Here is an 18,904-nt window from a genome sequence, read left to right on the forward strand (position 1 = left end):
CCCCTCCATCATGGGCCCCTAGAATCCGTCTCCTTTACCCCCCCCTTTTCGGCGCCCCTGCCTATAGACCACATGTATAAAACTCGAGGCTTGGGGGCCAGATTTGGCCCGCCAAATTTAATTTAATTTCATTTAATGAAATGTGGCCAGCAAAGCCTGGAACAAGTATGCATAATTACTTGACAGAAAAAAATAAATTTACTGCATATATTTTAAACTTTAATATTATCTAATAATGTAAACATTGTATTATCATACATTACAAAACTTTTTTTGTTAAAATAAAAAATAAATAAATAAATCAAATATCTTCTTGCATTATGATTTTAAAGCAAGTTATCCATGCAACTGTACACTGTAAAAATGACAATACATTTTACAGTAAAAAACTGGCAGCTCAGTCGTCAGAATGTTACCTTAAAAAACTGTAGTACGTTTTTCCATTTACATTAGATGCTCTAAAATCAGTAGATTTTACAATAAAATCCTGGTGACGGAGCTGCCAGCAAAATCTACCTCTATATCGATTTATTTTTACAGTGTAGGTAAAAAAATACATATTCTACTGTTATCAAATGCATAGGCAATTGTGTAATATTATCATAAGGTGAATCCATACGTCTATATTCATATATTATCCACTGCTACAAACGGCCCTCTGAAGGCAGCAATAACTGCGATGTGCCCCTCAATGAAAATTAGTGTGACACCCCTGAATACAATTAACAAAACATTCCAAGTTTTATGGGATGTGGGAGATGGCTGGAGTACCTGTAGCACCTGTAGAAGAAGCCCACGCAAGCACAGGGAGGACATGCAAACTACACCCAGGGATTTTTTCTAAACAGATAGCTTACATATATATACAGCATACATACTGGTATACATATATCAGGCTGCTGAGTACGTTTAAAACAGGTGTGAATGGGTTTTAGTTTTGTAAACATTTACTAAACGCAATATTAAATATGAACATTTCTTCCATTCAGTATAAAAATCTATAAATACTGTATGTTTAAACTTTGAATATCTATGATGAACGAACATTGTAAGGAAAAACACACTCACAAACAACAGTTCAAATTTTAAACTGAACTAAAGGACTGAACATGAACATTTTTAAATGATGAAAAAAACATTACAATTAAATCAATTATCATGGAAATGTCTTTCTTTCACAATGAAGTACTTAGGAACCAACATGAAGGAAGCTCAACCATCTGCTGGGTCATACGGAGTAATGACCTCGCACAAGAGGGCAGATAGGTCCAGATCTGCAGACATGTCAGTGAATGCAGACACATCAATATCTGGACACCAGAAGAAATATTTGTTAATACACGAGTTATCAAGTATACCTAAATACTATGAAAAAAACACAATTATTGCAATAGTTACAATGTCATGCATCTTTGTTATAGATTTCAAATGTAATCACTCGGGCTGTTTCCAATTAGTCAAAGATTCGACTCAGAAGAGTCTGATTCGACTATCAACCTCACAGCTGAATCGTCTGATATTAAATCTCATATAAGAATTGTGAATGATAGGCAAAATAAAAAAAAAGTGCCATTCCATTTTAAGTGTAATTGTGTGCTTCATGAAGAAAGAACATTGGAATGAGCGTGTACCCTGCAAGCTGTCCTGAAGTACACTCTGATCGTGAACGTAAAGGTCCAAAGTCAAAGGAGTCGCAACCACGGCTTGTTCAGTGCTGACGGACGGGAAAGTGTCGTCTTTGGGAGTCTTAACACAACAAAGGAACTGTTTAGTTTCAAAGAGAATGCTTGAAATCCCAAGAACTTTCATTAATTGGGTCCGCTTACTTCTGGATTATCCCCAGCTTCGTGTATGGACAAAATATCTGGAGGGTTGAAGAGGGCTTGGTGGGGACCTTCAGACACGTTTAGGCTTGGTTCTTCACAGCTGAGGGGTGGGTTGGTCATCTGATCGCTAAATAGGTTGCGCTGAACAATAAACCCCCACAAAAAACTGATTTTAGTTAAAGGGCCTCTACATTGCTCATGTTAGGGCCTTTAAATATGACATTGGATCCCAGTGCAGTGGGGGATTTAGTGAGTTACCTTAAATAAAATATTTCATAAAAATGCATTCTTCTCCTTTTGGCTATTAAATTAAATACACTCCCACTGTTCGTAGAACGGATGAAAAACACATAAAATACAGTAATAAAATCATTTATTACAAAACTAAATAAAACAGTAATAAAAAGAGTGTTTGCTCTATTATAACCAGTGTTGGTCATCTTACCTTACAAAGTAATTAGTTACAGTTACACATTTCTTCTCCCAAAAAGTAATTGAGTTACTAACTCAGTTACCTCAATGTAAACGTAAGCAAAGTAACTGTGATGTTATTGTAATTTTGTTATTGTAAAATTAGGTAAAAAGACACAAAGGAAAAATTGGCCCTTAAGTAGTGCAATTCTCTGTAACTGTATACCATTGCTCAATAAATAGAGCACTCTCCAACTCCTAAATATATATATCATACATATAATAATGTAGTTAATCACAATTTTCACAATTATCGCATAAATCATGTAAGCACTTAGATTAATCTTGTAATTTATTTTGACCGTACAAGCTCTTTTACCTTAATAGTGATCAGATCAATGCATACTGTATGTCAATACAAAAATGAGTGAGGAGACTCTGGTGTGCTTGCGGGCAAATTTCACTTCAACATACATCCTGTAAAAACCTAAAGTACAACTGTTAGCAAGTTGTGTGCAATTAGATGACATGCATTCAAGTAAAACATTTAAAAATGTTCTTGGATGACATTCTAACAATAAAATTGCATTTGTGTACACATATTTTTTCTTAAGCTAATTTCAATTATGCAAGCGTGTAAATCATTTGTGATTTATCCATTTTCCATAATGTGATGAATCAGATTTAAAGAATAATAATTTGACAGCCCTAATATATGTAGATATAAAATCGAGCGTTCCTTGTTTTACCGGAGTGGCTCTGTCTTCCTGGCTGGCAGCTTTTAGCTTTGGGGTTGGGTTAGCAGCAGCAAGAAGTGTCATGTTAGTTAGCATGTGTTGATCAGGTGCTTCAGAAGATTCAAGTAGCCTGAGGCAGACATGTATGTACTCTGTTTTCCTGGGCATAGCATGCATGTTATATAAACATCCATCCATCTTCTTACGCTTATCCGAGGTCGGGTCGCAGGGGCAGCAGCCTAAGTAGGGAAGCCCAGACTTCCCTCTCCCTAGCCACTTTGTCCAGATCCTCCCGTGGGATCCCGGGGCGTTCCCAGGCCAGCCGGGAGACATAGTCTTCCCAACGTGTCCTGGGTTTTCCCCGCGGCCTCCTACCGGTCGGACGTGCCCTAAACACCTTTATAGGGAGGCGTTCGGGTGGCATCCTGACCAGATGCCCGAACCACCTCATCTGGTTCCTCTCGATGTGGAGAAGCAACGGCTTTACTTTGAGCTCCTCCCGGATGGCAGAGCTTCTCACCCTATCTCTAAGGGAGAGCCCCGCCACCCGGCGGAGGAAACTCATTTCGGCCGCTTGTACCCATGATCTTGTCCTTTTGGTCATAACCCAAAGCTCATGACCATAGGTGAGGATGGGATGGTAGATCGACCGGTAAATTGAGAGCTTTACTTTCCGGCTCAGCTCCTTCTTCACTACAACAGATCGATACATATATAGAAACATTCTTGCCTTAATTTCAATGAGCGAAAAATAGTGCCGGGACTTCCAGTTAGAGAACACTACCTTTGAATTTCCCTGGTTCCGGCTCATTGCAATTATCGCAGTCTTGTTGAGTGTAAATCAGAGCGTGCAGTAAGACAGCGTGAGCAGCACCCCCCAGCCACCCACCCCCCAGCGAATCATCATCATCAGCGCATTTACAACGGCGACATCATCCCCACCCTTGCTCTTTCCAGGCAACTGATGTGTGGATGAAACCTGACACCCTGCCGTTCATTCAACAAAACTGTAGTAACAAGCCACTTCACATTCTCAGTAACGGCAACAGTAATTAGATTACTTGTTGTTATCTACGCTGTTACTACCAATACTGATTATAACTGAAGCTTTCATTTTAATGAAAGCAGATCGCTTCACATGTTTGAAAATACGATCTTTATTTTGGACGATGGTATCAGTGGTCGAATGGTTTGGACCGCATATGTTGTTAAGGTAAAGTTAAAGTTAAAGTACCAATGATTGTCACACACACACTATGTGTGGCAAAATGTGTCCTCTGCATTTGACCCATCCCCTTGTTCAACCCCTGGGAGGTGAGGGGAGCAGTGAGCAGCAGCGGTGGCCGCACCCAGGATTCATTTTTGGTGATTTAACCCCCAATTCCAACCCTTGATGCTAAGTGCTAAGCAGGGAGGTAATGGGTCCCATTTTTGTAGTCTTTGGTATAAATTACTCTGCCGGGGATTGAACTCACGACTTACCGATCTCAGGGCGGACACTCTAACCACAAGGCCACTGAGCAGGTATGTAGCCAGTGTCGAGTGGCGTTTCTCCCCTTTTTGAGCATTTTCACTTTGGTTTCACTTCCACTCTAGTGGCCTTCTTTTACTTCTGCGCACTGCCAACAGGAGAGTCCGCTCTAAGCTTGGGAGATGTAACTGCTAGTAGGAAATTGGCGAGGGAATAAGAGGGTGACCTTGTCTTTTTTTCAGTGTAGCTAAGCGTGTCTACGTATTCTTCCGCCAACCACACATAATTACTTCTCGAGCAAGCTTTGTATTTACGAAACAAACTTAGGTCCAAAATATGTTTTTATTCAATCTATGCGAGTGCGAAACATTGTAAACTGAGAACCTCCTGTAGTTAATATTGGACATGCAGTGGTGGGTGGGACCATCATACCTGGAAGTCGGAGTTGAAAATGTTCTCCATAATACTATTACTTGCCATCAATGGCACCTGTTCCACTTCAACCTGCTAAAAAAAATACCCTTTTAGAATGTCCAGTCCACGAGCACATTCACTTTGAGCAGCTGATGTGTGATGTAAAACTTTACTGGCATGCTGGTGGCGTCAAGATTAAACGGTGCTGTCGTCTGTTCGTCTTGCAGGAAAATCATGCCTTCCCCCAGGTATAGACTCACTGGACTGTCCTTGACACAGAGCTAAGCAAGGCAGAAGCCATGCAGCAGATGGAGTGCAGTCCTGAATAGATACACAAACAATACTAATATGTTTGACTGACCGAAGCGCTGGCTGAGGGCTTGCAGGCCACGCCGTGTTCCTCGCTCAGCAAGATGTCATGGAAGTAGATGTCGGCATAGTTCTTGGAAAGGTAGAGCTGCAACACGTCGCCGGTGTAACCTTCAAGGGCGCCCACCAGACTTTGTCCAAAACTAAGCTCCCGGAACGAATCAGTGGCCTCAAGAGTCCAGTTGTTCTGTGAGAGCATAACATAAGAGTAAAGCAGAGTGCAAATTGTCCTTAAAGTCCATTTGCCGCCATTTGAACATATAAATGGTCATGGCTGCTGTTTTTTGAATATGCAATCATTTAAGCAGCTGCAGAATATATAACGAGATTAGATGTACTGTCATTCTTACAGTGACGGGTTTGATTCTAGTGAGTGATGAGGGGACAGCTTGTGCTGGAAGATGGGCAAAAAACATCCTGTGTGACAGAAACTTGTTAGTTAGTATGAATTCATTCATTCGTTCATACAGTGACCTAACTGATGGTGTGCCCATGTCCACCCAAACACAGGCAATTGTGAAATGTACAATGTTTGCCAAAAAAGACCGGAAGTGTTTGTAAGGTGTGGCTGGCCTTAATGATGTACCCAAATTAAATCTACATTAGCTACTGTTATTCGGTCCAAATGCATATATATAACAGTTTTACTTTTATTGTTTCAACAAAATACAATTAATATATTGTTATCGTGATTCTTTTTTTAGTTAAGGTACAGGTTTGCTGTGCCCACTGGTGGGGAAATAGGGCCACACTTAACTGAACTGCACTTTTTGGTGGAAATTTTGCTTTACACCAGTTTTAAAGTCGCTGTTTTGGCTCACCATCCGCTTCAGGGTCGATTTTAAAGTTTTATTATTAGTTTTTAAATGTCTTAATGGCCTTGCACCTTGTTATCTATCTGGCCTGCTTGTACCGTATCAAACCTTGCAAATCCTAAGGTCCTCTGGCACTGGCCTTTTAGCTTTACCAAATACCAAAACAAAGACCCATGGTGAGGCGGCATTTAGCCACTATGGCCCCAACCTGTGGAGCAGCTTGCCAGAGAGCCTCAGGACTGCAGAGGGCGTTGAAATAAAACAAAAAAGTCTAAAGGCACACTTTTTTTTTCTTTCAAATGTCGTTAATTTGAGTTATTCTCCAGTGTGCATGCCTCAAAAGTGGTGTTTTTCTTCAAATCCTCATTGCCATGTAATGTTTTGTTTTTGCGTTGGTAATAGCACTGTGTGCGTGTGTGCGTGATTGAGTTTTCTTCTATTCTATTATTGTTTTGTACCTCACTTTGTGTTTGCCATTCACCTGTGCATGAAAAGTGCTATATAAATAAAGTTTGATTTGATATCATTCACAATCCTTATGTAAGACGAGAACACATATTTTTCAGTTTTTTATGCATTTGAACTAGTAAATAAATGTGTTAAGTACGACAGGGAGGAAGGAGACGGCACTACAGCAGGAGGTCTAGCTCAACGGGTTTTATTGAGCTTTTGATGGATACGTAGGGTCTGTATGCTACTATGTGTGTGCATGCAAGTCTATGTGTAGATTTTAACCATATAGGATTTACCGGAGGTTGTTGTACGTGCGTGTTGGTTGTGGCAGCAAACAAGTCCAAAGGGGCGAAGCAAAAGAGGTCCGTGATCCAAGTGAGGTCCGTGGGGTAGGAGAGAGGCGTCCAGAGGTTCAGGTCCGAGAGTGGGGAAGTCGAGGATCGAGGAAGGCAGTCAGGGTCCAGGAGCAGATCAGCAGGTGAGGCGCACGACTCACTGCTGAGACACGGAGACACTGCGGGAACAGGAGACGACAAGGACAGGTAAGTACGGGCACGAAGGAACAAGGAGAGAGCAGACACAGGAGAGGAGCCAGACACGCGAAGCTTACTGTAACAGAGGCTATGTTCCGGCGTAGAGTAGTCAGCAGAGTGAGCTTTTATGCTGCTGGTCCTCATCAAGTCCAGATTGAAGATTACCTCCGGCTGTGGGGGTGCGTGACGCGTGTAGGGGCGTGTCCTGCTGTGCTCGCAGCGGAGCCTCTCGGTGCTCCTGCCGTGGAGGGAGAAGCAGACTGCCCGTGCGCCGTAACAGTGCTCCCCCTCTAATGCGAGGCTCCCGACGAGCGCGGGAGAGCTCCAGGGTTGGCCCGATAGAAGTCCTCCAGAAGGAAGGGGTCAGCAAAGTAGGAGGCCGGCACCCAGGATCTGTCTTCTGGACCATACCCCTCCCAATCTACCAAAAACACCAGGCCCCTAACTTGCAGACGGACCCCGAGGATCTCTTTAACGGTCCATACTGGTTCGCCGTTATCCAGGATTCGGGGAGGGGCGGGGGTAGGGTCAGGGGAAGAGAGTGGGCTGATAGACACAGGTTTGATCTGAGAGACATGGACCACCAGATGTCGCTTCACAGAGGGGGGAAGAGACAGTCTCATAGATGCAGGATTGATGATGGCCTCCACCGTATAAGGTCCTACAAACCGGGGTGAAAGTTTACGGGATGGTACCCGTAGGTGGAGATCCTTAGCTCGTAACAGGACTTGTTGACCGGTAGTGTAGAATGGAGCCGGCCGGAATGCACCGCTGGTTGGCACTGCGGCGCATTCTCTCAGAGGCCCTCAACAGGGCAGCACGGGCGGTTTTCCAAATCTGGCGGCATCTCTTGATGTGTCTGCGAGAGGAAGGGACGACTGCTTCGGCCTCCAGTTGGGGAAACATAGGGGTTGATAGCCAAGGGAGCATTCAAATGGTGACAAACCGGTGGCCGAGCTCTTCATGGAGTTGTAGGCGAACTCAACCCAGGGCAAGAACTTGCTCCAAGAGGCAAGTTGGCGGGCGGGAACACAGCGCAGCATGGTCTCCACACACTGGTTAATTCTCTCTGCTTGCCCGTTACTCTGTGGGTGGTATCCTGAAGTAAGACTGACCATGGCCCCAGTCCCCTTGCAAAAGGTCTGCCACACCCGGGAAGTGAACTGGAGGCCACGGTCAGAAACAATGTCTATAGGTATGCCGTGCTGCTTAACCACATGAATGAAGGAAGTCGGCCGTCTCGGAAGAGGAAGGGACTTTAGACAGGGGATCAAAATGTGCAGCTTTGGAGAAGCGGTCGACGATGGTGAGAATGGTGGTGTTACCTCGACATGGGGGAAATCCAGAAATGAAATCCAGAGCGATGTGTGACCAGGGACGACTGGGGATAGGTAGGGGGCACAGCAGGCATTTGTTGCGAGAACAGGTACTGCATGCAGCGATAAACTCACGGGTATCCATGGCCATCGACGGCCACCTGAACCACCGGCAGATGAACGAGACTGTGCCCTGGAATCCCGAATGGCAGGAGACGATGCTGGAATGCCCCCAGTCCAAGACTCTGGGGCGTAGCTCTCGGGATACAAAGAGTTTGTTGGGGGTTCCGCCCCCTGGTCCGGGATTGCCGTGCAGGGCGGCCCGAACCTGGTTCTCCACTTCCCAGGTGACCATGCCGATAATTTTGGCAGAAGGGAGGATGGGTTCTTCAGGGGCGGTGCAGGCGGGCTCCTCCGAGAACTGCCGGGACAGGGCATCAGCCTTGGTATTGCGGGAGTCCGGCCTGAAAGAGAGGATGTAGTCAAACCGACAAAAAAAAAAAAAAAATTGGGACCATCGGGCCTGCCGGTCATTCAGCCTTTTGGCTGACCGGACATGTAGGAGGTTGCGGTGATCCGTGAGGACCTGAAATTGGTGCTTGGCCCCCTCAAGCCAGTGTCTCCACTTCGCCAAAGCGTCATGGACTGCCAGCAGCTCCCTGTTACCGGCATTATAGTTTCGTTGAGCGACGGACAAGCGCCTGGAAAAGTAAGCACATGGATGGATGCTGTTGTCCAGTTTGGAGCGCTGGGACAATACCGCCCCAATCCCAGAATCGGAGGCGTCCACCTCCACAATAAATGGACAGTCAGGATCTGGGTGAACAAGGATTGGCGCAGAGACAAAACTCCTCTTGAGGTTCCAGAAAGCCACTGAAAGGGAACGTTGGTTGAAGTGAGAGCATGGAGTGGAGCGGCCAGCTTACTAAAGTCCTTAATAAAGCGTCTGTAGAATCCAGCGAATCCCAGGAAGCGCCTCAGCTCCGTCCGAGTAGAGGGCTGGGGCCACTCCACCACCGCCTCCACCTTCTTGGGGTCAGCCTTAATGTGGCCCTTTTTAATATTAAAGCCCAGGAAGTCAACAGACAGTGTGTGGAACTCACATTTCTCGTCTTTCACGCAGAGGCGGTTTTCCAGGAGTCGCTGAAGAACGAGGCAGATGTGTCAGTGATGCTCCTGCAGATCCTTAGAAAAAATAAGAATATCGTCAAGGTAAACAACAACGAAACGATCGATCATGTCTCTGAGCACGTCGTTCACAAGGGCTTGGAAGACGGCAGGCGCGTTGGTGAGTTCGAACGGCATGACTCAGTACTCAAAGTGGCCCAGGTGAGTATTGAATACCGTCTTCCACTCATCACCCTCCTTGATGCGTACCAGATGGTATGCATTGCGTAAGTCCAATTTAGTGAAGACAGTGGCAGGGGCGAGAGGCTCGAAGGAGGAGCTCAGGAGGGGTAGTGGGTACAGTACTTGTTCTTAACGGTGATACAGTTGAGTTGTCGATAGTCAATACACGCTCTTAACGAGTCGTCCTTCTTGTTGACAAAAAAACCCCCGCTGCCACCGGGGACTTGGACAGGGTGATGATCTCAAAAGCGAGAGACTCTGAGATGTAATCCCTCATGGCTTGCTTCTCGGGGAGAGACAAATTATACAGGTGGCTGGACTGCGTTGGGGAGCAGGTCGATCGCACAATCGTAGGGTCTGTGGGGCGGAAGAGAAAGGGCTTGTTCCTCGCTGAAGACAGCCGCCAGGTCATGGTAAGCCTCAGGGACTCGGGAGAGATCGGCAGGTGGTGAGTTGGGTTTGGGTCTGCAGGGGGGAGGCACTGCCGATCTGAGGCAGTGCGCGTAGCAGCGAGTGCTCCATGCCAGGATCTGGCCAGATGACCAGGATATGTAGGGGTCATGTTGACACAGCCAAGAACGGCCGAGGACGAGAGGGACTACTGGGGCATCTAGTACCCAGAGGCTGATAGTCTCAGTATGGTTGCCCAAGAGGGTCAACGATAGGGGTATAGTGCGGTGTTTGATGGGGCCCAAAGGGTGTACGTCTAGGCCTTGAGCGGAGATGAAGGCGTCGAGGGGAACTATGGGGATCCCGGCTTGTCGGGCGTACTCCAGGTTGATGAAGCTCTCGTTGGCCCTAGAGTCCAAGTAGGCCCCCACTGACAATGTCCTAGAATTCCAGGCCAAGGTCGCGGAAAAAGTTTGCCAGGATTCTTTCTTTCTTTTAAGGTGGGGGGATGGTAGTATGGCTCACCAGGATCCCCTTGGCTGGTGAGCCAGATCTTTTGGCCGTGAGGTGCAGTTGCGGATGATGTGGTCCGTGAGGCCGCAGTAGAGGCAGAGGTGTTGCCGAAATCTTCTCTCCCGTTCCTCGAATGACAATCGAGATCTGCCTATTTGCATAGGCTCTGTGACGGTGGCAGGAGACAAAGTCGGAGGAATCTGTCTGTCCAGCGAGGTGTCGGCCGGCAGGTAGGGCTAGGGGTGCCAACGAGAAGCTGGCGGAGGTAAGGGCTCTCTCTGCTGCACGTTCCACAAGTCTTTGGTCGAAGAGCAGGGCCAGTTCGATGAGCTTGCGGCAGGAGGACGGTCGATCCCGCAGCAAACCGTCCTTAATGGTCTCACTAAGGCCTCTCCTGTAGGCGCTCTTAAGTGCCTTGTTACCCCATTCGCTGTCTGCTGCCCGCGTGCGGAACACCTGAGTGTAAGCGGCCACGGAGCGGGAGCCCTGCCGGATGGTGTGAAGACTGGCGGCGGCGTCCTTCCCATCGGCGGGGTGATCGAAAACAGCTTGGAACTCCGTTTGAAAAGCGGCATAATTGGACCTCAAACCCAAAGTCTTATTAATGGCTGCCGTGGCCCACTTTAATGCCGGTCCCAAGAGCAGGGAAAAAACAAAAGCTATCTTAGCCCCATTGGTAGCATAACGAGAAGGTTGGTGTTGAAAGATGAATTCACACTGTACCAGGAAGCCTCGGCAAAGTTCGAAATTTCCCTCGAAAGACTTATGGCCGGCAATCTTGGGTTCCCGGGGTTGAGACTGTCCTCCCGTGACGGGTGTCGCTGTGGCGCCAATGTCAGGCGTAGGGGGTGTCGCCTGGCTAGGACTGAGGGTGTCCAACCTAGCCAGCAGGCTGGCGAAAGCGACGTCCAGCTTGTCCTCTAGGTTGGAAAAACGAGTCTGGTGTTGTCGGAGTGCAGTCTGCATGGCAGACAAGTCAGGTGCCGAGGGAGCTCGGGAAAGGGGCGTGGACTTGGACCCCTGTGTGCCCCCTGGTTCCATCTTGGCCGCAACGTACTGTTAAGTACGACAGGGAGGAAGGGGACGGCACTACAGCAGGAGGTCTAGCTCAACAGGTTTTATTGAGCTTTTGATGGATACATAGGGTGTGTATGCTACTATGTGTGTTTTTATATATGACATTGTAGCAACAGGATTTATGTGTTGCGTTTGGTTCTGAGCTGTGATTCAGGGTAGGGGCTATTGTGGCCAGTGACATTTGCCTGCTAGCTAGAGCCAGGCCAAGAGAGATGCTGAGCCTTCTACTCGTATCTAATTTTGTTGTTTGACGACATTGACAATAAAGGTTTCACACATGCACAAATCTTGGGCTGCTTGTCACTGTGAATATATATAAATATAAATCATGCCTCAAGCCTCATGATATTATTACACAATTGCTAATGCATTTGATTATTAGATTGATTTACCAACAAATGAATAGTATAACTTGCTTTGAAATCCTAAATGAAGGTGACAAGCAGATTTTTCATTAAGTGTTCATTTTTATTTTTACCCAAAAAATTTGTAATACGCTATATATTAATATATAGTATATATATTTGTTGCATGGATCAAATAATAAAGTTTCAAAAATATGTAATTTAAAGTAGTACACATAGTTTTCAGTCAGAACAGAAAGAACACATACATTTAGGAAGAAAAAATAAGTACTTTATCGGTGAAAATTATTTCCCGCATTCGCGGTCCACATAAAATGATGTGGCAGGGTCGATCTTGACCCTGTCTTGAGTTCGACACTTGTGAACTAGACAGCAGTTATGTTGCGGCTTAGCGAAGTTGACAATACTATGGAATGTGCCAATGTGTGCGGAACTATTTTTGTATTATTTAAAGGTTCTCAGATTTAATGTCAACAAAAGCAGTCGACCATTACTTCAACTTAAGCAGACACTTTTCTAGGAAAAGGGAGGACGAGGGCTTGAGATGATAAACTATAGAGACGAGTTGGCGACTTAAAGGGGAATTGTACTTTTTTGGCATTTTGCCTAACATTTACAATCCTGATGTAGGACAAGCCCGCATGTTTTTTATGCATTTTAGCTAGTAAATAAATGCGAGCAAAAGTCCGCTTAGAATGGACTCCATGAAATTCGCTCAATTCTGGCTATAAAGCATGTAAAAAACATCCAAACACCTCCATCAACATTTTATATACGGTACACGCTGTAAGTATATACTGTATGTGACGTACTAACATGCACATTCGATAAACTTGTCATTTTACGTATTTTGCTCATTTTAAGCATACATGGGCATATTCATTTCACAAAAGCATCACAACGTTCGTTTTTTCCTCCAACAACATTACTGATTACTACTCACTGCAGACATCGTTAGAGCCAACAAACATAATTCAATACCACTTACTGTACAATGTCTGCTTTCACTGGGGTTTCGACTGTTAAGGTGTTGATATATTCCTTTTTAGATGAAAAATGGCTCATAATCATGACTCATAATCATAATAAGAAAAAAGGGGGTGGAACAAAGCTTCTTATTGGGTCTTTTTTTTGCCATTTCTGGGTCTAAGGTGGCTGTCAAAGTTTACCAACTTCTCAGTTTATGTCTACATCATTTTACTATCCAGATGATAGGCATGATTCATAATCGAAAATTAACTTTCACAACTTCCGAAGTGAGAAAGCAGCTCACAAGCTGATGATGTGTGCTGGCATGTTGTGAAATGTTTGCGATTCCAAAGATGCGGAGGACCTTAGGCGCGTGCAGGTAAGAAGATTCTTTACTTAATAAATACACAAGGCAACGTAACATAAAACTGGTGCTAGTTTAGCATAGCATGAAGATTAGCAAAGTGAAAACATAGGTAGCTTGAAACAAAGAACAAAACCAACCAACAAACCGTTGTGTATAACAAACAGCGAACAATGGACCAGCAACTAACAGCATGGCAAGACAAGTATAAATAAGGGTGATGATTAGCCTAACACCAGGTGACAACACTAATCATAAAAAGAGGAGAGGTGTGTAGTTGTTGCTCCTAACAGAAGGTAAACAAAGGATTCATGTGGCGCATAAAACCAAAACACATCAAACACAGGCAAATAATATAATGCAAACAAGAAAGGATACGATCTGGCGCAACAGATCATAACAATAAGCAAGTTATCTCTCACTGATTAATGCGCTGTTAATGTAGGTCCTTAATGTTAGAGCTTATAATAACAATATTGCTAATGCTCGGTTAATATTAAGATCACAAAATGTCAATGGAGCATTTCTGAGACTTTTTGGGGGAATTTTTTTTGGAGGGGGGGGGGTTTATTGTCGGAAAATACGCAATAGACGCAATGACGTCATGGCTCCCATTGGCTCTATTCAAAGCGGACTTTGATTTACTAGTTAGAATGCATAAAAAAAACAAACGTGTTTTTGTCTCTCATAAGGGTTATGGATTTTATACAGGCAAATTTCCAAAAAAAGTGCAGTTTTCCTTTTAGCGAGTTCCAATATGTTTTGTACAAGGTTGCAACTGTTGGTAATGTTTACAAGAGCAGCAATTGCATGAATTACATGACATGTCTTTACCACAAATGCAAATGTAGTTGCCTGTGAGTCTTTCCATTTTGAATTTGGTCAATTATCATTAATAATCTGCATGTAGTGATCACATTACAAATCCATTGCATGCATGCATGCGCATGGAACTTTGCGGGGCCTTAGACCTCCTTTTCAAATCGTGTCAAAAGAGAGAAAGTGTGCCGCACCTAAGGGCGTTTCGGTGCACCCACTCACTAAAGGTATCGTACTTTAGGTGTTAAGTGAGCCTAGGAACGGTACCATTTTACCACCCCAATGGTAGCTCGGTTGGTAGAGTGGCTGTGCCAGAAACTTGAGGGTTGCAGGTTCGATCCCCGCTTCCGCCATCCTAGTCACTGCCGTTGTGTCCTTGGGCAAGACATTTTACCCACCTGCTCCCAGTGCCACCCACACTGGTTTAAATGTAACTTAGATATTGGGTTTCACTATGTAAAGAGCTTTGAGTCACTAGAGAAAAAGCGCTGTATAAATATAATTCACTTCACAATTAGCTTAGCTCAGTGTCAGGCATGCCCAAGCCAAATAGAAATTGCAGCATTTGAGTGTTATCTTTACAAGGAGATTTTACATAACCTGGAGCGCAACAAAGACCTTAACAAAAATATCGGTGTAAGGGTGGAAATGGGCTACCTGTGTGAGCAATCTCCTTACATGAGGAACTTCAGGTTGACATTTTGCTCCTCACACTTGGTTCCAAAATCGACATAGTACACAGTGACTTGCGTGGGGCTAATGATCAGGTCTATCACCGCTCGGTAGTACCAGATACCCATGACTGACACGCAACAGGCTTGACCCCTTCGGATCAATCGCTGGGGAAGACACTGGCCTGCGCACACGTCAGGATCGCTGTAATATTGTCTGGAGAAAACAAGAGTTTCATGTTGGGTAGTGTTTTTACGCAGCTTGGTGAAGACTCTCTCACCTCATCTCCAACATCATGTTCTGAAAAGCACATGCCTCACTACTCTCGGAGAAGATGATGTAGAACTGTCCTGGCGACTCTATGTGCGCCACACTTATGGTCGCCAGCACTCGAGTGGTGTGCTGCGTGGGCTGCTTGAGGCGCTGATTGATCAGGATGTCTGAAGCCGAATTGGGACTGCTGAACATCGCACGAGACCACACCTCAAAGTTCACAGACCTCTGACATGCAAACAGGATGTATTGTGATTTATCCCAAAGACAATACCAATACATTTTGCTCTTTAATTGTGCTTTGTAAAGGTTTACTTGAAAGTTCCTCCCGCATGCTCCCTCCCTAGTGTCCACACTGATGTATCCGGTTTCAGCCTGACAGACCGCCACAGGCAGAACATCTTCTTCCAATATTCCTTTTAAACGTGAAACTTGGCCTTGCTGTGCCACTCTTCCTACAGAGTGTTTTCAACAAGACTAGAAGCAGTTGAATGAATAAAAATACAAGTGCATACCTTGCTGGTTGATGTCCCAGTCTAAGTCTACCATGCACTGTCCACTGTCGCCCTCTTCTGATGGTATAGGGATGGGGAAGTTAATGTTCTCAATCATTGGCAAATCCTCGAGTGGAGCCATCTAAGAATCAACAGATGACAGGGCACAAAAACATCTTTCCTCAATGCTGATAGTTTTGTCCTAGACCACGTTTAAGCAAACACAGATATTTTCAAAATGACACATTACTCTTGATCCAAAAATCTCCATCCTCACGTTCTCCCTTAGGGTGATAATGGCGCCCATGTTGTTGAGCTGAAAGTAGATCATATCCGAGACGGACTCCAGTAGCTTATCGATGGTGTAGTAGCCAAACTTGAAGGATCGCAGCGGGCCACCAAAGTGGCGCTGGTAGCAGCTTTGAAGGTCACTGACCCAAATTGGACCCTGCAATAGTCACCATTTTACTGTTAATAAGGACTGTGCAGAGGCAATTATGAACACCAATCATCTGCTAATACGTTACATGAGAAAGCAGATCTCTCAGTTGCGCCTTAAAAGATTTCGACAAGATGTAAAAAGCAAAGCTGTGCCTGGGGGGGCACACAAGGGGCGATACAGGGTGGGACTTGGGTTTTGTCCTCTTCTTTTGACTCACAGATGTGGCCCACTTGGCTACGAGCTTCTCAATATGTCGATTAGACATGTCGCTCACCACTGTGATGGCACACAAATACAGTATCTCATTATCAACTTAATCCCCAAACTTAACGTAAAATGATGGCAAGTAACTTTATTAGCTACCTTGTGAGACTACAGAGCCAATTTCTTCCTGTCACTCACACACACATATCAGTGAATTGCAGCAACATGGAGACCCACTGGAAACAAGTGTCTTCAAGATTTATTAGCAAGGTAGCAAACCACAGACGATGAATTACAGTATAATGCTTTTGAATATACAAACATACACAAATACTTACGTAGATACGCACACACGGGACATGTATAAACACTGTGCAAACATACATACATGCTGTACATACAAATGCACATATACTGTACATACATACGCTTATGCATACAATCACGCTTCATCAAACATATATTAATGCAGTTCCCCACCCAGGGGGAAACCGAGTTTAAACTTTAAACACGGCACACTGCTATAGCTTAACCTATTTTACCACAACAATGTGAAAGGTTAATATTTATCTTCTTTCTTTTGTAATTCAAGTATTTATTACATTTATGTATTGTTGCATTTGAAGCGATTGTAATGTTGATAATAGAGGTAATTACTTGTATTCATTATCAATATTATTACTTCTATTGGTATTTTTACTGTTTCATTTGTAGTGCAATAATGTTCATTGTCATATCTGTTGTAATACGATCTACTTCAATAACTGGTTCTGTTTTATAATCTTTGGTATTATATTTGTGTACATCATATTTGCTGATGTAGTTCTGTTGTTGTTGTTGTTGTCTCTCTCAGTCTTGCCCCTCCAATTTCTCCCTCGGTCTTCTTTTTCTAAGCCCTCCTGCTCAAGTACAGCTGCACCAAACACTAAATAAATCCATTTAATAAAGTTAAATACAGATAAAGCAACAAAAGAAGTATTGCACGGTTCTTTTTTTGGAAAGTAAATCTGTACAGCAGATGTGGGCATCTACATCAACAATATGATTTGCTTGAGTGGCTGGACAGGACATACCTGTATATCTAAAAAAATGATTTGTTAAAAAAATGTTCAATGTACCAATGATTGTCACACACACACTAGGTGTGGTGAAATTAACCTCTGCATTTGACCCATCCCCTTGTTCACCCACTGGGAGGTGAGGGGAGCAGTGAGCAACAGCGGTGGCCGCACCTGGGAATAATTTTGGTGATTCAACCCCCAATTCCAACCCTTGATGCTGAGTGCCAAGCAGGGAGGTAATGGGTCCCAAATTTATAGTCTTTGGTATGACTCGGCCGGGGTTTGAACTCACAACCTACCGATCTCAGGGCGGACAGTCTAATCACAAGTCCACTGAGCAGGATGTTGTCAATTCACAAAAAGAATAGGTCTTGTAAAAGTGTGATTTTCTTACATTCTGGCTCCTCTTTGGACTCACAATTGGATAGGCTCCAGCCACCCCTGCGACCTCGAGAGGGACAAGCGGTAGAAAAATGGATGGATGGATGGATGAATGTATTCTTACTGGGAACTTTCTATGTTAGATTGATTTGATTATCTTTATCATGATGCACTACAATCTGATATACACTTCAAACTGACATTATGGACTTAACATAATTTACCCCATTGATTGAGTTTAAGCAGACCATGGTGAATAATAAATTGATCTCAGAAAAAATGTGTGTAGTACAATTGAAATATTACTAAGATATTGCAGCTTAAGTGCTAAGTGGTGGCCAGCATCATACAAGTGAAAAGAGACACACACAAATAGTCCCATTTACTGCTGAGTAAATCATGCTAATGCTAGCTTTAGCAGATTGACGAATTAAGGTTCAAAACACAATTATACCGCAGTTATTTGGCTTCAAACGACATAAATACTAGTCTTGCAATCAAATGTTCCCCAAAAAGCAGAAACTTCAGAGTTAGTTAAAAGTGTAATTGTAGTGGTAGTTAACGTTAGCGTCATCGGGTGGTGGTAATTAGCATTACATAGCTAATCGTCATTTGGCAAAAAAAAACACAACCCTAAAACAAGTTTGTTCTTATTCAATTGATATAACATATTTACCGTTAATGTCCTCGCTATTTGATATTGAATGTTTGAACGGCAGACGCCTTTTCTGACAGCGGTAACGAGAGATGCGCAAGTCAATCCAAATGTCGGTGTTGCCGATACCATGACAGACTCGTATGAGGTCGACACTTGTGTGACGTAATCAACATTTTTCATTTTTACTGTAGTCTGTTTATTTCAACAAATACATGTGTTTTTCAAGTATAAAACATATTGGATACGGGGTGGCTTTTAATGGTTTGAATGAAAGCAAATTTATTTACTCATTTTGCACAATTAACTTTATTTTGCTTTGACAATTATGTAGTGAAACGTAATGACTGCATTATTTTGTTGATATTGCTGCATTGTCTATCTTATTGAATTAGATATTGTTCAAAAATTAGTGTAATGATATGTTTTTGGTTGACCTCAAAACATTTGTATTATGAGGATTATATCCATTAGGAGAAAATTATAAGGATTATATTCATGAGGAAAAAAAAAAAAAAAAAAAAAAATAA

The 18,904-nt window shown here is 43.9% G+C and overlaps 1 protein-coding gene across 1 annotated transcript; it reads right to left on the reverse strand.

Annotated features, from left to right (window-relative positions):
* Positions 1–396: 396 nt before the first annotated feature.
* Positions 397–18,502, reverse strand: LOC133605734 (tudor domain-containing protein 5-like). The gene is made up of 16 exons (XM_072913122.1): positions 18,396–18,502; positions 17,733–17,779; positions 16,437–16,464; positions 16,159–16,349; positions 15,882–16,079; positions 15,653–15,773; positions 15,453–15,592; positions 15,145–15,365; positions 14,871–15,080; positions 5,579–5,645; positions 5,221–5,415; positions 5,033–5,140; positions 4,878–4,949; positions 1,827–1,967; positions 1,632–1,746; positions 397–1,310 (listed from the first exon to the last, which is right to left on the reverse strand). Exons 4-16 carry the CDS (start codon positions 16,336–16,338, stop codon positions 1,213–1,215), a joined length of 1,866 nt encoding a protein of 621 aa, XP_072769223.1. The 5' UTR covers positions 16,339–16,349; positions 16,437–16,464; positions 17,733–17,779; positions 18,396–18,502; the 3' UTR covers positions 397–1,212.
* Between the last annotated feature and the right edge of the window lie 402 nt (positions 18,503–18,904).

This window comes from Nerophis lumbriciformis, linkage group LG05, assembly GCF_033978685.3.
Source record: "Nerophis lumbriciformis linkage group LG05, RoL_Nlum_v2.1, whole genome shotgun sequence".
NCBI lineage: Eukaryota > Metazoa > Chordata > Actinopteri > Syngnathiformes > Syngnathidae > Nerophis > Nerophis lumbriciformis.

Bases quoted from the DNA above. Each gene is read 5' to 3' on its own strand.
- LOC133605734 (XM_072913122.1), bottom strand. From the start codon at position 16,338: ATGTCTAATCGACATATTGAGAAGCTCGTAGCCAAGTGGGCCACATCT. The intron at 15,081-15,144 runs GTGAGAGAGTCT...TGTTTTCTCCAG, and splicing joins AACATGATGTTGGAGATGAG to ACAATATTACAGCGATCCTG. The intron at 1,747-1,826 runs GTAAGCGGACCC...TGTTGTGTTAAG, and splicing joins AAGCTGGGGATAATCCAGAA to ACTCCCAAAGACGACACTTT.